The following is a 16,562-nucleotide window of genomic DNA, read 5'->3' on the forward strand; positions in this document are numbered from 1 at the left end:
TTACAATTTGTACTTTGTCCCAACTTTTTTGGAATTGGGGTTGTATATTTGAGAGTCAGCGCATCACAACACTTACCTACAAGAGCTGGCTCTTTCACGAACTAGAAGGGCACTCGTTAGAGTGCATCCCTCTGACAAGCCACATATTCAGATTTGTATCAAGTTTTAATCAGTTGTTCCTTGGCCCAAGGCCCACGTTTCCTCAAAATATCATCAAAATCTGTTCACTGCTTCTTGAGTTGCGTTGGGAACAAACAAAGAAACAAACAGAGGCAAAAACATAACATAACCTCCTCCAACAAAGTTGGCGTTGGTAACAACACATCTCTAGTTTTAGCCCTTTATCTACAACTTATACATCCCAGTTAATCCATCCATCCATTATCTGTAGCCGTTTATCCTGTTCTACAGGGTCACAGGCAAGTTGGAGCCTATCCCAGCTGACTATGGGCGAGAGGCGGGGTACACCCTGGACAAGTCGCCAGGTCATCGCAGGGCTGACACATAGACACAGACAACCATTCACACTCACATTCACACCTACGGTCAATTTAGAGTCACCAGTTAACCTAACCTGCATGTCTTTTGGACTGTGGGGGAAACCGGAGCACCCGGAGGAAACTCACGCGGACACGGGGAGAACATGCAAACTCCACACAGGATGGCCCTCGCCGGCTGCTGGGCTCGAGTCCAGGACCTTCTTGCTGTGAGGCGACAGCGCTAACCACTACACCACTGTGCCGCCCCATCCCAGTTAATTTTGAATTTAAAATTGAATCAGTAATCAGAGAGAAATTAAAATGTCGTTCTCCTGAACTTGTGTTGCCTTTTAATACAAGACAAACAACGGAACAACAGCAAACTGTGAGACATTCATTTTTCCCTGCATGGTTCTTGGAGTCGGCAGCACGGTGGTGTAGTGGTTAGCGCTGTCGCCTCACAGCCAGAAGGTCCTGGGTTCGAGCCCCGGGGCCGGCGAGGGCCTTTCTGTGCGGAGTTTGCATGTTCTCCCCGTGTCCGCGTGGGTTTCCTCCGGGTGCTCCGGTTTCCCCCACAGTCCAAAGACATGCAGGTTAGGTTAACTGGTGACTCTAAATTGACCGTAGGTGTGAGTGTGAATGGTTGTCTGTGTCTATGTGTCAGCCCTGTGATGACCTGGCGACTTGTCCAGGGTGTACCCCGCCTTTCGCCCGTAGTCAGCTGGGATAGGCTCCAGCTTGCCTGCGACCCTGTAGAAGGATAAAGCGGCTAGAGATAATGATGAGATGAGGTTCTTGGAGTCGACTGTTTAGTTGGTCATATTATGAAGAAACAAGTTAAATATGTTAACATGGATGGCTCACAGCAAGAAGGTTCTGGGTTCAAGCCCAGTGGCCGACGGGGGCCTTTCTGTGCGGAGTTTGCATGTTCTCCCCGTGTCCGCGTGGGTTTCCTCCGGGTGCTCCTGTTTCCCCCACAGTCCAAAGACATGCAGGTTAGGTTAACTGGTGGCTCTAAATTGACCGTAGGTGTGAATGTGAGTGTGAATGGTTGTCTGTGTCTATGTGTCAGCTCTGCGATGACCTGGTGACTTGTCCAGGGTTTACCCCGCCTCTCACCCATAGTCAGCTGGGATAGGCTCCAGCTTGCCAGCAACCCTGTAGAACAGGATAAGCGGTTACAGATAATGGATGGATGGATGGATGGAAGTTAAACATGTTAACATGGGTGGCTCACAGCAAGAAGGTTCTGGGTTTGAGCCCAGTGGCCGATGGGGGCCTTTCTGTGTGGAGTTTGCATGTTCTCCCCGTGTCTGCATGGGCTTCCTCCGGGTGCTCCGGTTTCCCCTACAGTCCAAAGACATTACCTGTAGGTGTGAATGTGCGTGTAAATGGTTGGCCCCAAGCCTGGAAATGGGAGGGTTGTGGCAGGAAGGGCATCCGGTGTAAAACTATGCTGCAATTAATATGACATGGCAGCGACCCCACACACATAAGTGGGACAAGCTGGAAGAAGTTGTTAAATGTGTTAATGTATTGTGAAAAATTGATGTGTGTAAAGGTAAAGGTTGCCTGTCCCATCTCACTATACCTTGAAATATAATTTACCTTGAAATATAATCATTAAAATACTAGTAAAATATACTGTGGGGGAAACCGGAGCACCCGGAGGAAACCCACGCGGACACGGGGAGAACATGCAAACTCCGCACAGAAAGGCCCTCGCCGGCCACTGGGCTTGAACCCAGAACCTTCTTGCATATAAAATGTATAAAATATATATATAAAATATAGTTTACCTTGAAATATAATCATTAAAATACTTCAAAATCTTATTTTCTGCATTAATATGCCAAACCAACATCTATTATAGGTTATGAAAAATGTACATTTCAGTTCCCACATTACTCAAACCCGTTACCTGAACACATTTATCCCTGTGGAGTATTTTCAACATTGCACAAGTCCGATGTTCAACAGAAAGGAGGATCATCCAAATATGTGGAAATCATTCCCCTCCCCATTAATTGCCAGTGATATCGGCTGACAAGTTGCGACCCCGTTACCAAAATTACAGATTGAAAGTAAATAACGAATAATTAAAGAATTTTTAAGTCCATCATTAATTATGCCCTTAATTTTATCGTGCCATTAGTGCAGATGTTTATAACAGTTCATCTTTTTGCTCATTCTATGCTAAAAAAACTTTAAATACAAAGGATAAATGGCCCCTTCGGGAAATCATCATCTATGGACCTTTCTGTTTACTGAACATCTAACCGAGCTCCTGGATTTGATTATTCTAAAAACACGTCACTTTTTACAGAATTACTGTAACTTATTCGAAGTGTTTGAGTCCCACAGAAATGGAAACATTACCTGTTTCTGGATATATTATTATTATAATCTGTTCATCCGGGCGGCACGGTGGTGTAGTGGTTAGCGCTGTCGCCTCACAGCAAGAAGGTCCGGGTTCGAGCCCCGTGGCCGACGAGGGCCTTTCTGTGTGGAGTTTGCATGTTCTCCCCATGTCCACGTGGGTTTCCTCCGGGTGCTCCGGTTTCCCCCACAGTCCAAAGACATGCAGGTTAGGCTAACTGATGACTCTAAATTGACCGTAGGTGTGAATGTGCGTGTGAATGGTTGTCTGTGTCTATGTGTCAGCCCTGTGATGACCTGGCGACTTGTCCAGGGTGTACCCCGCCTTTCGCCCGTAGTCAGCTGGGATAGGCTCCAGCTTGCCTGCGACCCTGTAGAACAGGATGAAGCGGCTAGAGATAATGAGATGAGATCTGTTCATCCATATTTGAAAGCTAATGCAGTGTTATTACATTTAACGCTAAGTAGACTCCTAGAATTGCCTTTATTTAAGCATCTATATAATAAGCGGCAAAGTTTGTTTGTTTGTCTTGAGCTAACGTCACCATTTCTTGACGGATTTTCACCAAATTTAACAAGTAGGTCCCGGAATTTTGCAGATATAAACAAAATTCATGCACGGGCCCCAGGGAGGTCCCTGGGGGTCACAACATCTGCCCACCCACCCCCTCCCTCAATGCCTTTCATGTTACCTTTATCAGCACAAACTCTTGACAGATCGTCACTAAACTTGGCATGTACGTAGATACAGGAGATAACCACAATTTGACAGAACTCAGAAATTACATATTTGGGCCCCAGAGGATCCCCGGTGGGCTCCTGGGTGGTGGATGTTTGGATTTTTGTTTGCCTTGGGTTAACATCAGCGTTTCTCGACGGATCTTCACCAAATTTGACATGGAAGTCTGGGGGCAACCTGCGAGTTTATAAATAAGGAGTAAATACTAAAGACTGTTTTGTGTGTTTATTCCTTTACATTTTGACTCCTTGTCTTTTTGCTTACAATTTTAACTCAAACTTTGTGTGAACTAAAAAAAAATGAAAAGAAAGGAAGAAATAACTAAAAAGCACCACTACTCTTGACACCAATGAAAACGCTATGTTTCACTATCAAATACAAGGGAACAAAAATTACAGTATATGTTATATACATTTAATTACAAACACTATTTTAGTGGAGATACACTACCAGGCAAAAGTTTGGACATACCGACTAATTCAATGATTTTCTTTATTTGTTTAATTAAGTGACTTTTAATGATGGATGCCGTTTCTCTTTACTTAGTTGAGCGGTTCTTGATGTAACATGGATTACTACAGTCGAGGAATAGGGCTATTTATTTATTTTTATTATTAGCTCATCCGGCCAACAGGCGATGAGCTTATGACATCATGTGTTGTCCGTCGTTGTCCACATTTCATGAAAATCACTTCTCTCTCTCAATTCTTCACTGATTTGTATTCTTTTTGGCAGGAAGGTAGATCTGCCCAGGGTGCATATAGATTCTACCCAAATTTGCACAATTTCAATTAATAATGAAGATATGGAGTAATTAAGCCCTAACGAGCAGTTTCCACACAAATCGTTTCTTCTCCCTCAGTTCTTCACCGATTTAGATTCTTTCTGGCATGAAGGTAGGGGGACCTAGGGTGCATATAACTTCTACCCAGATTTGCTTAATTACAATTATTCATGAAGTTATGGACTAATTAAGCTTTAATGAGCCGTTCAACAAAAATCACTTCTTCTCGGTCAATTCCTCGCCGTTTTGGATTCTTTCCGGTGAATAGGTCAGTATTCCTAGGGTGTATATAACTTCTATATATATATATATATATATATATAGCTTGTATACAGTGTATATAGCTTGCAACATTTATTGCGCAAGGTGGCCCACTTTAGATCGTTCCTTCTGGACTAAACAGGGCTGGAGTGAGCTACGCCGTCATTGACGATCTCAAACGCATTAAGAAGGCAAGAAATTGCACCAATTACCTTTTGACAAGGCACCTGTTAATTGAAAAGCATTCCAGGTGACTATTTTATAAAGCTGGTTAAGATAATGCCAATAGTGCGCAAAGCGTCATCAGGGTAAATGGTGGCTACTTTGAAGAATCTAAAACATGAAACACATTGTTTTTGACACTTATTTACCACATCATTCCGTATAAGCGCCAAACGTTATTTCATAGTTTTGATGTCTTCAGTATTGTTCTACAATGTAGAAAATACAAAAAAACCTATGACTGAGTAGGGGTGTGCAAACATTTCACTGCTAATGTATACATCAAGATATTTAATTTTATAAAGGGACGACTCTGTATGCCTCCTTGAGCGCTGGTTTGAAATCTGCGTCATTTACATTCTTAGTGTTTGATTCCTGAAACGTAAACTCTACATTCAGGAAGAGGTGCTTTTTCTCCTCTGTTCATCTCAACATGGAGGTACGTAACTGTAGAGTTAAGATCTTATTGATAAGTTCATGTAACATATAAAACCAATTATTTAAAATATAAAGATAAAGAATTGCACGAGTTGATTTTGGACACTGCTATTTTTACTGAAATAAAAATCAATGGGCGGCACGGTGGTGTAGTGGTTATCGCTGTCGCCTGACAGCAAGAAGGTCCGGGTTCGAGCCCCGTGGCCGGCGAGGGCCTTTCTGTGCGGAGTTTGCATGTTCTCCCCGTGTCCGCATGGGTTTCCTCCGGGTGCTCCGGTTTCCCCCACAGTCCAAAGACATGCAGGTTAGGTTAACTGGTGACTCTAAATTGACCGTAGGTGTGAATGTGAGTGTGAATGGTTGTCTGTGTCTATGTGTCAGCCCTGTGATGACCTGGCGACTTGTCCAGGGTGTACCCCGCCTTTCGCCCGTAGTCAGCTGGGATAGGCTCCAGCTTGCCTGCGACCCTGTAGGACAGGATAAAGCGGCTAGAGATGATGAGATGAGATAAAAATCAATCAATCAATCTGTTTATTATTTGAATAAATATTTAAATGCATTTAAAGGTTCAAAGGTTTTTAATGTAAAATGAAAATTTATCAGCAAATGCACATTCAAATTTCAGAAGAGGACCAAAAACAAACAAACAAACAAATCTATGCTGGCCTTTATCCTTCAGCACCTATACACTTGATTACCTCATATCTGTTTAAAAACAAAACAAAAAAAACCCACACATTAACATGTTTTCAATAACGCCATATTGCTTTAGATTACTCTGTAACTCCAAATCTATAAAAGAGACTGGACAAGAAAATGGAATAACAAGTCACCAGATTTACACAAGCACTCAGATGTCAAATAACTGACAGTGGCAAATAAATGGATGATTTGTTGGCGTCGTATTTCCTCATGGCATTCGGTGTAGATGACAAACTCTAACCAGTCATACAGTTGGACAGAACACTGAGGCCTCAGCATGGGTAAACATGACACACTGGTATTCAGTGGCCCTTTTTGGAGGAACCAAACCCTGAGAATCCCATTACAGCAGCCATTTCATCATCCTCTTCAAAATGAAGGTCTTCCTCTGCCTTCCTTTTCTTTTCTTTTAGCTTCTCCTTTTTGTACGCTTTTGCTTTTTCCTCCTGGGGGGGGGGGGGGGGGGGGGGGGGGGAGATACACAAAGTAAAGGCGGGAAACAACAATTCCATTTTAAGAGAGATACATTATGTACAGAAAACCATTACAGAGCTCCATTCATTATAGAATTGCTCAAATGTTCAGTTCATACACTACTGTTCAAAAGTTTGGGGTCACCCAGACAATTTTGCGTTTTCCATGAAAAGTCACACTTTTGTTTACCACCATAAGTTGTAAAATGAATAGAAAATATAGTCAAGACATTTTTCTGGCCATTTTGAGCATTTAATCGACCCCACAAATGTGATGCTCCAGAAACTCAATCTGCTCAAAGGAAGGTCAGTTTTATAGCTTCTCTAAAGAGCTAAACTGTTTTCAGCTGTGCTAACATGATTGTACAAGGGTTTTCTAATCATCCATTAGCCTTCTGAGGCAATGAGCAAACACATTGTACCATTAGAACACTGGAGTGAGAGTTGCTGGAAATGGGCCTCTATACACCTATGGAGATATTGCACCAAAAACCAGGCATTTGCAGCTAGAATAGTCATTTAGCACATTAGCAATGTATAGAGTGGATTTCTGATTAGTTTAAAGTGATCTTCATTGAAAAGAACAGTGCTTTTCTTTCAAAAATAAGGACATTTCAAAGTGACCCCAAACTTTTGAACATTAGTGGACACTAAGCAACTTTCAAACGTAGTAAGCCGACATGATCTTTCATCTAGCTGTCTAAAGAAACACCAACACATACACCAAACAGCCAGGACATTAAAACCTCTGACAGGTGATGTGAATAATATTGATTCTCATTACAGTTGCACCTGTCAAGGGGTGGGATATATTAGGCAGCAAGAGAACAGGCAGTTCTTGAAGATGTGTTGGAAGCAGGAAGAATGGGCAAGCGTAAGGATCTGAGTGACTCTGATGGCTAGATGGGTCGGTGATGGCGAGATGACTGGGTCTGAGCATCTCCAAAATGGCACATCTTGTGGGGTGTTCCAGGTATGCAGTTGTTAGTACCAACCAAAAGTGGTCCAAGGAAGGACAACCAAATGAACCAATGACAGGGTCATGTGTGTCAAAGACTCACTGATTTGCATGGGGCATAAAGGCTAGCCTATATGGTCCAGTTCCACAGAAGAGCTACTGTAGCACAAATTTCTGAAAAAGTTCATGCTGGCTATGACAAAGGTGTCAGAACACACAATGCATCGCAGATTGCTGCATATGGGGCTGCATAGCTGCAGATCAGTCAGAATGCCCTTGCTGACCCCATCCATCACCTCCAATGGGCATGTGAACATCAAAACTGGAACAATGGAGGAAGTTGGCTTGGTTTGATGAATCACAATTTCTTTTACATCATGTGGACAGCCGGGTGCGCGTCACTTACCTGGAGAAGAGATGGCACCAGGATGCACTATGGGAAGAAGGCAAGCCAGAGGAGGCAATGTGATGCTCTGGACAATGTTCTCCTGAGAAACCTTGGGTCCTGGCATTCATTTGGATGTTACTTTGACAAACTACTACCTAAACTACCTAAACGAATACCTAAAGGGGAAGCCAGTGCTCTGTGCATCCATACCAGCGCTCTGTGCGGTGGTGTATTTGTGCTCGCTTTGTGAATCCATGGTGTGATTTTCCAAGCGATGTTGCCCAGCGGCTGTGCAGGATTTATCTTTGTGTGCCTTTTGGTGGGACTGTGGGTAGCTATGCCACTGGAATTAAATCCCGATCCTTTTCTGGCAGACTTCCCCCCCAACTGTAAAGCGACCTTGAGTGTGAGAAAGGCACTATATAAATTGAACTACTTCTTCTTATGCCATGGTCTAATGGTTAGAGAAGCAACTTTGGGACCAAAAGGTCACTGGTTCAATTCCCTGGACCATCAGGAATAGCTGAAGTATCCTTGAACATGGCACCTAACCCCTAACTACTCCCCAGGCTGCTCTGGGTATGCTGTACATCGCTCTGGATAAGAGCATCTGCTAAATGTCTGTAATGTAATGTAAAGTAAACATTGTTGTTGACCAAGTCCACCCCTTCATGGCAAATGGTATTCCCAAATGGCAGTAGCCTTTTTCAGCAGGATAACGTACCCTGGCACACTGCAAAAACTGTTCACGAATGATTTGAAGAACATGACAAAAAAAGTTCAAGGTACTGACTCGGCCTTCAAATTCCCCAGATCTCAATCCGACTGAGCACCTGTAGGATGTGCTGGATGGAGAGGCCCAATCCATGGAGGCCCACTTCATAATTTACAGGACTTAAAGAAGCTGCTACTAACATCTTGGTGCCAGATACCACAACACACCTTCAGAGGTCTTGCGGAATCTGTACCACAGAGCGGTTTTGGCGGCACAATGGGGACCTACCGTCTGATAGAGTAGGCTTCCCTTAACTCTTCAGTTAACAGTGCTTGAAGGATTCAGATTTAAATCTTTATAATTTGGGCAGCACAGTGGTGTAGTGGTTAGCACTGTTACCTCACAGCAAGAAGGTTCTGGGTTTGAGCCCAGCGGCTGATGGGGGCCTTTCTCCATGGAGTTTGCAGGTTCTCCCCATGTCTGTGTGGGTTTCCTCCGGGTGCTCCGGTTTCCCCCACGATCCAAAGACATGCAGGTTAGGCTAACTGGTGGCTCTAAACTGACCGTAGGTGTGAACGTGAGTGTGAATGGTTGTTTGTCTCGGTGTGTCAGCCCTGCAATGATTTGGTGACTTGTCCAGGGTGTACCCTGCCTCTCACCCATAGTCAGCTGGGATAGGCTCCAGCTTGCCCGTGACCCTGCACAGGATAAGCGGTTACAGATAATGGATGGATCTTTATGTGTCTTTTAAAACAGAGGTCTACTTTTAGAAGCCATGCCAGGCCAAGAAGCCTTTGTCACACGTACTGTACACTCAAGCACACAGTGAAATTTAACCCATCTGAAGCAGTGAACACACACACATACCCAGAGCAGTGGGCAGCTACCGTACACTACAGCGCCCGGGGAGCAGTTTCAGAGTTAGGCGCCCTTGCTCAAGGGCACTTCAGCCCAACCTCAGGCCATGGTTGCCCCATGCCAACCTAACCGCATGTCTTTTAGACGGAGGAAATATTGTGTTTCTTACCACATTCGTCAGCATAGCTCAAAGTAAAAGATCTGTCCTTCTCTTTTTGTACACTCATTTGTACAGGAAGCAACAGTTGTTTTTTTTTTAAAGATTTTTTTTGGGCTTTTTACCTTTATTATTGGATAGGACAGCGTAGAGACAGGAAATGAGCGGGAGAGAGAGACGGGGAGGGATCGGGAAATGACCTCGGGCCGGAATCAAACCCGGGTCCCCGGATTTATGGTATGGCGCCTTATTCACCTGAGCCACGATGCCCCACAGGTTTTTTTTTTTTAATATAGTTAAGCACTAAGCATTTTTCAAAATGAGCACTGACACAAGAGCTTAAGTTCATGCTCATATCAAACATCAGAGGGGGATGGAATAGAAGCTGCTTGTTGATAAGAGAGGTAAAAGGAGAACAGCCAGGCTGATTCAAGCTGACAGGAAGGTTACAGTAACTTAAATAGCCACGCTTTACAAAAGTGGTCATCTCAGAAAGAACAACCCATCAAACAGATGGGTTACAACAGGAGACGACCACATCGGGTTCCATTCCTGTCAGCCAGGAACAGGAGTCTGAGACTCCACTGGGAACAGAGACTCCCCTAAACTGAACAGCTGAAGACTGGGGGAAGAAGGGGGAAAAAAAAAAAAGAAAAAATTCATCACATTTTTTTTCTTAGATTAGGACAGTTTCCTTTCCTCATTCTGATATCTGATGTGAACATGGACTGATTTAATGCATTTTACTCCTGCTGCATGATTGGCTGATTAAAAAAATAATGAAATCAACAAATGTACACCCAATGGAGAAGTGTATAAGTCACTTGGAACTGTTGATGTAGATAAGGACATCTTCCAAATACTGCAAATGTATATTCTTCGACCTTATTGACTACTTTCGCATTACCCATAATGCTTTGCTCCTTGGGTGGGGGTAACCAAAATATAAACAAACTAAAATAACACTGCGTCGCACACTGACAGTAATTTAAATCTCCCTAAAACCGTCAAAGAAGTGTCAAAACTACCAAAACCAAAGCTTAAAGAAATCTGTAAAGGCTTTTCTGTGGACTTCGAGAAATCAGTCGATGAAAAAGTGCTTGTAAATATCGTATCGAACGCTTTGAACATCTCTACTTCGGGTGACAGAGAGTCAGCAGCCTTCTTCGTCTCTCAAAACGGCTGTTCCAACAATTACTGACCTGCATAAGTTAAAAGATTGGTGGAAGAGCTGAGAAACACCGACACTGATCATAGAAGAATCCACAGTGAAAATGGTTTTTGCTGGGTGGTTACGACGAGAAAGCCGTAAGAAAATATAAAACGCTTTGTGCATGGGAACACAAGCAAGGAATTTACTCGGTCAAGTAAGGACTGTAAACACAGCAGAAGTGTCAAATTTATTTTTAAGTTGAAGTTGATTTTGAATTCCTTCACTCTGATTTTCTTAGCGTAAAAATCAATGCTAACAGGTTACGACAATCTTTGGGCTGTTAGAGGAAGCCGTTAGGATTTACTACTTACTTACTTAATCCTCTTCGCCCCGAGTGGGGCATAAGGCTAATAACAAGCGTCTCCACTTTTGATGGTCTTTAGCAAGATGTTGTGCCTCGCCTCCATGATAGATTTAACTCCGATAGCTCAGAGGTGATGGTTCTTCTCCAAGTGGTCTTAGGTCTTCCAGGCTTCCACCTTCCAGGGGGTGTCCACATGAGGGCAACTTTGGGGATCCGCTGTTGGTCCATACGCAAGACATGCCCGAGCCATCTCATGTGTCGGTGTTTGATTTCATCAACCACACTGCGGCTTCTAGTCTTTTTGTAGAGCTCCTGGTTAGATATTACTGCTGGCCAGAAGATACCACAAATCCTTCTCAAACATCTATTGTGAAAAACGTTTAGCTTCCTGATGTCACTCTGTACCACTCTCTAACATTCTGAGCCATATAACAAAACTGACTTGGCACTGCTGTTATATATTCGGATCTTCATACATAGACTGTACTGTTTAGACTTCCAGATGGAACGAAGTGCAGCAAAAGCACATTGTGCCTTTCCGAGGCGTGCAGTGATGTCTTTGCTGGCTGCATTATCGGAGCTCACAATACTGTCCGGCAGCACGGTGGTGTTAGTGGGGCTGTTAAGCTCTTATTATCAGAAGAATTGTGCACAAAATGAAAAAAGCATGAAACTTTCAGAGTTTGTTCTTGAAGGCATAAGCTTTAATTTGAGATGTGGAGGCATTCTCAGTTTGACCTCTGGGGTCAGCTAGAGGTCACTGACCTCCATGATGGCACATTTCTATGCATGAAATTAGAAAAGGCTGTATTTTAACACCTAAATGTGATGTAAATATAAAATAAATGTGTTTTTCCATGTTACTGGGCATGAAAAAATCATATATAATACTGATATTCCTCTTAGGGGTAACTTCAGGGGTCAGGTAGAGGTCATTGACCTTTGAAATTTGAAGTTTCTATGCATGACATTCTAGACGGGTGTATCTTAGGATCTAAATGTGATAGAAATGTGAAATTAATGTGTATTTCCTTGTTTCTGACCATGAGAAACCCATTTTTAATACTGGCATTACTCTTACAGGTCATCTCTGGGGTCAGCTAGAGGTCACTGACCTCCAGCATAATGCATATCTATGCACGAAATTAGAAACGGGTGTATCTTGGGTTCTAAATGTGTATTTCCATGTTTCTGGACATGATAAACTAATTTCTAATACTGATATTTTTATAAGTCACCTCTGAGGTCAGCTAGAGGTCACTGACCTCCACGATAATGCATTTCTAAGCATGAAATTAGAAACAATCTATCTTTGGATTAAAATGTGAAATACTGTAAATGTAAAGTAAATATATGATTCCATGTTTCTGGACATGACACAACTCATTGAGGGGGCAAGATCTACTCGTCTTGGACACTAGAGTTATCGCAGATCCCTCTGTAGCGACGACTGTCAAGATGGTTGAAGTCTTAGGCAAAGAACAGTCCGAGAAATTTATGGAGGAACGCCTGATTAAATGCACCACACCCATTACAGACACACTTTCGAAGAACAAGTTGCCTTTGTTTAAGTCTCCACCTGTGAAGATACAGTCAAAGCACAAGGTGCAACTTGCTGCTCTGAGGAGTGATTGTAGCCTTTTTTCTCGTCTCTACATATCATGTCAAACAAGAGAGGGTGATCTTGATCAGTTTTTCAGCCATGAGAATCAAACACCACCACCATCCTTATCTCAAGCAGGCATATTAAGAAAGGGAACAAAGTCAGATCTGGTTCACTGTCTTACTTCAATGGATTCTGGTTTATCAGAAACCACTGTTGGCTATGTAGAAGCTGTATTTATTGATGGTGCTGCAGCTGCACATATGTTGAAACCAGGTACTGCTAAAACCTTCCAGGCTTATGCTGATAATGTGTTCGTACCATACATACCATCACAGCTGACAGGTACAAAACGCATTGACATTGTTTGGGATGTGTACCAAACAAATAGTCTGAAAGCCATGACCAGACAGAGGAGAGGAAAGGGGACCCGAAGAAGAGTTGAACCAGGCACTCTAATGCCAAATAACTGGAAAGACTTCTTGTCTGTGGAAGAAAACAAAGCCGAATTATTTGAATTTCTCTCTCTTCAAATGGAAAATATACAGTTAAATCCTGAGAAAGAAGTCTATGCCACAAAAGGCAACACCGTCCTCTGTTCTCCTGTAGGCTGTGATGTCAGTCTCCTGGTTCCATGCACTCATGAGGAAGCTGATACTCGTCTGTTTCTTCATGTGACAGATGCAGCCAACAAGGGAGCCAGAAAGGTGATGGTGCGAACTGTTGACTCTGATGTGGTCATCTTGGCAGTGGCTGTCTTTCAGAAAGTCAGTCTTGAAGAAATGTGGATTGCCTTTGGAGCTGGTAGCAATTTCTGTTATATAGCCATTCACGGATGGCACGGTGGTGTAGTGGTTAGCGCTGTCGCCTCACAGCAAGAAGGTCCTGGGTTCGAGCCCCGGGGCCGGCGAGGGCCTTTCTGTGTGGAGTTTGCATGTTCTCCCCGTGTCCGCGTGGGTTTCCTCCGGGTGCTCCGGTTTCCCCCACAGTCCAAAGACATGCAGGTTAGGTTAACTGGTGACTCTAAATTGAGCGTAGGTGTGAATGTGAGTGTGAATGGTTGTCTGTGTCTATGTGTCAGCCCTGTGATGACCTGGCGACTTGTCCAGGGTGTACCCCGCCTTTCGCCCGTAGTCAGCTGGGATAGGCTCCAGCTTGCCTGCGACCCTGTAGAAGGATAAAGCGGCTAGAGATAATGAGATGAGATGAGATAGCCATTCACAAGGTGGCTGCTGCACTGGGTCCTTCCACTTGTCCCGCACTTCTAGCATTTCATTCTTTCACCGGCTGCGACACAACTTCCTCATTCTGTGGTCGTGGTAAAAAGACTGCCTGGGATACATGGCGTGTATATCCAGAGGTTACAGAGGCTTTCCATGAAATGTTGCAGATGCCACAAAAGTTGAGTGATCTTTCTTTGTCTACACTGGAACGTTTTGTCGTGTTTATGTATGACAGAACAAGTGCATGCTTAGATGTGAATGAGGCAAGGAAGCATCTTTTCACCCAGAGGTCAAGATCACTGGAAAACATCCCCCCTACACAAGATGCTTTGAGGCAACACATAAAAAGAGCAATGTACCAGGCTAATATATGGAACCTTGCTTTGGTTTCTCAACCATGTTTGCCCAGTCCATCAGACTGGGGATGGATTGACACCGATGCTGGATGGCAGCCACTTTGGACAACACTCCCTGAAGCTTCACAGGCTTGCTATGAACTTGTGCACTGTGGTTGCAAAAAGGGTTGTACTGGGCACTGTAGATGTAAAAAGGCAGCCTTAAAGTGCACAGCACTGTGCACATGCTCTGGTGACTGCAGCGACTAAATCAGTGTTCTGTAGTTACAATTTGTAGGCCAACATTGTAATCCCCAAAGGTCAAGGCCCTTAGAATAAATGTAGATACTATAGTGATTTTAAAATGTTCTTTATGGAACCTGTTCAACTGTTTACACTGCATTTAGAGTTTTGATTGTAGTTCAAGTTTTTGATTAGTTAAAGTTCATAATTTCTGACAAGTTGAAGTATATTTCTGTCATGTTCATATTCATATGGAATTGTTTCTTACAATCCAAAACACATGAGATTTTTATATAGACTTATCAAAATGTGGGATGTTTCCCAACCTTGCCTGTTCTCCATGATGTTGACCTCTCAGAATGATATCAGTATCAAAAATGGGTTTCTCATGTACAGAATCATAGAAATACAAATTTAGTTTACATTTCTATCACATTTAGAACCTGAGGTACACCCGTTTCTAATTTTATGCATAGAAATGCATTATGCTGGAGGTCAGTGACCTCTAGCTGACCCCAGAGATGACCTGTAAGAGTAATATCAGTATCAAAAATGGGTTTCTCATGCTCAGAAACAAGGAAATACACATTAACTTCACATTTCTATCACATTTAGATCCTAAGATACACCCGTCTGGAATTTCATGCATAGAAACTTCAAATTTCAAAGGTCAATGACCTCTACCTGACCCCTGAAGTTACACCTAAGAGGAATATCAGTATTATATGTGATTTTTTCATGTCCAGGCACATGGAAAAACACATTTATTTTACATTTACATCACATTTAGATGTTAAGATACAGCCTTTTCTAATTTCATGCATAGGAATATGATATCATGGAGGTCAATGACCTCTAGCTGACCCCAGAGGTCAAACTGAGAATGCCTCCACGTCTCAAATTAAAGCTTATGCCTTCAAGAACAAACCCTGAAAGTTTCATGCTTTTTTCATTTTGTGCACAATTGTTATGCTTAACAGGCCCACTATGTAGGGACAGGAAATGAGCGGGAGAGAGAGACGGAGAGGGATCGGGACATGACCTCGGGCCAGAATCAAACCCGGGTCCCCGGATTTATGGTATGGTGCCTTATCCACCTGAGCCACGATGTCCCACAGGTTTTTTTTTAATATAGTTAAGCACTAAGCATTTTTCAAAATGAGCACTGACGCAAGAGCTTAAGTTCATGCTCATATCAAACATCAGAGGGGGATGGAATAGAAGCTGCTTGTTGATAAGAGAGGTAAAAGGAGAACAGCCAGGCTGATTCAAGCTGACAGGAAGGTTACAGTAACTTAAATAGCCACGCTTTACAAAAGTGGTCATCTCAGAAAGAACAACCCATCAAACAGATGGGTTACAACAGGAGACGACCACATCGGGTTCCATTCCTGTCAGCCAGGAACAGGAGTCTGAAGGTGATGATACACGGAGCAACTTTTTGGGCAATGTTGCCGAGCAATGTTGCTGGCAACGGGCAACTAGGTGAGACACAGGGCAACTTTTCAGGGCAACTAACAATGGGCAACAACAGTTAGCAACGGCAGTTTACAGTTAGCTAAAAAAAAAAAAAAAAAATCGATGTCTTAATTTTTGCTGTGACCATTTAATCAAGCTGTCTGTTGTTTTTTAGAGCTTTGGTGAGGTAAATTCCTCCATATAGAATATTAAAATAACTTATGGTGATGATACACGGGGCAACTTTTTGGGCAATGTTGCCGAGCAATGTTGCTGGCAACGGGCAACTAGGTGAGACACAGGGCAACTTTTCAGGGCAACTAACAATGGGCAACAACAGTTAGCAACGGCAGTTTACAGTTAGCTAAAAAAAAAAAAAAAATCGATGTCTTAATTTTTGCTGTGACCATTTAATCAAGCTGTCTGTTGTTTTTTAGAGCTTTGGTGAGGTAAATTCCTCCATATAGAATATTAAAATAACAACTTACCGGCGTAAAAACAGATGAGGAGTCTCTCCATCTCTTCACTCCACTGACACTGAGCGGCCGCCATATTTGTTTGAAATTTCTGATCCGAACCTCACCGGCGGTCACATGACTCGATACTCGCGTTCTGATTGGCTTATCTCAA

General features: G+C 43.1%; 1 protein-coding gene across 1 annotated transcript in view; it reads right to left on the reverse strand.

Annotated features, from left to right (window-relative positions):
- Window positions 1–5,861: 5,861 nt before the first annotated feature.
- The window catches only part of zmat2 (zinc finger, matrin-type 2), a 28,974-nt gene continuing 18,273 nt past the window's right edge, over window positions 5,862–16,562 (reverse strand). Inside the window, exon 6 of the mRNA XM_060936259.1 lies at window positions 5,862–6,450. Coding sequence (XP_060792242.1) covers window positions 6,307–6,450 — 144 coding nt within the window. The 3' untranslated portion in view covers window positions 5,862–6,306. The remainder of the gene's footprint in view (window positions 6,451–16,562) is intronic.

The sequence above is a fragment of the Neoarius graeffei genome, chromosome 12, assembly GCF_027579695.1.
Source record: "Neoarius graeffei isolate fNeoGra1 chromosome 12, fNeoGra1.pri, whole genome shotgun sequence".
In the NCBI taxonomy this organism is placed as follows: Eukaryota; Metazoa; Chordata; class Actinopteri; order Siluriformes; family Ariidae; genus Neoarius; species Neoarius graeffei.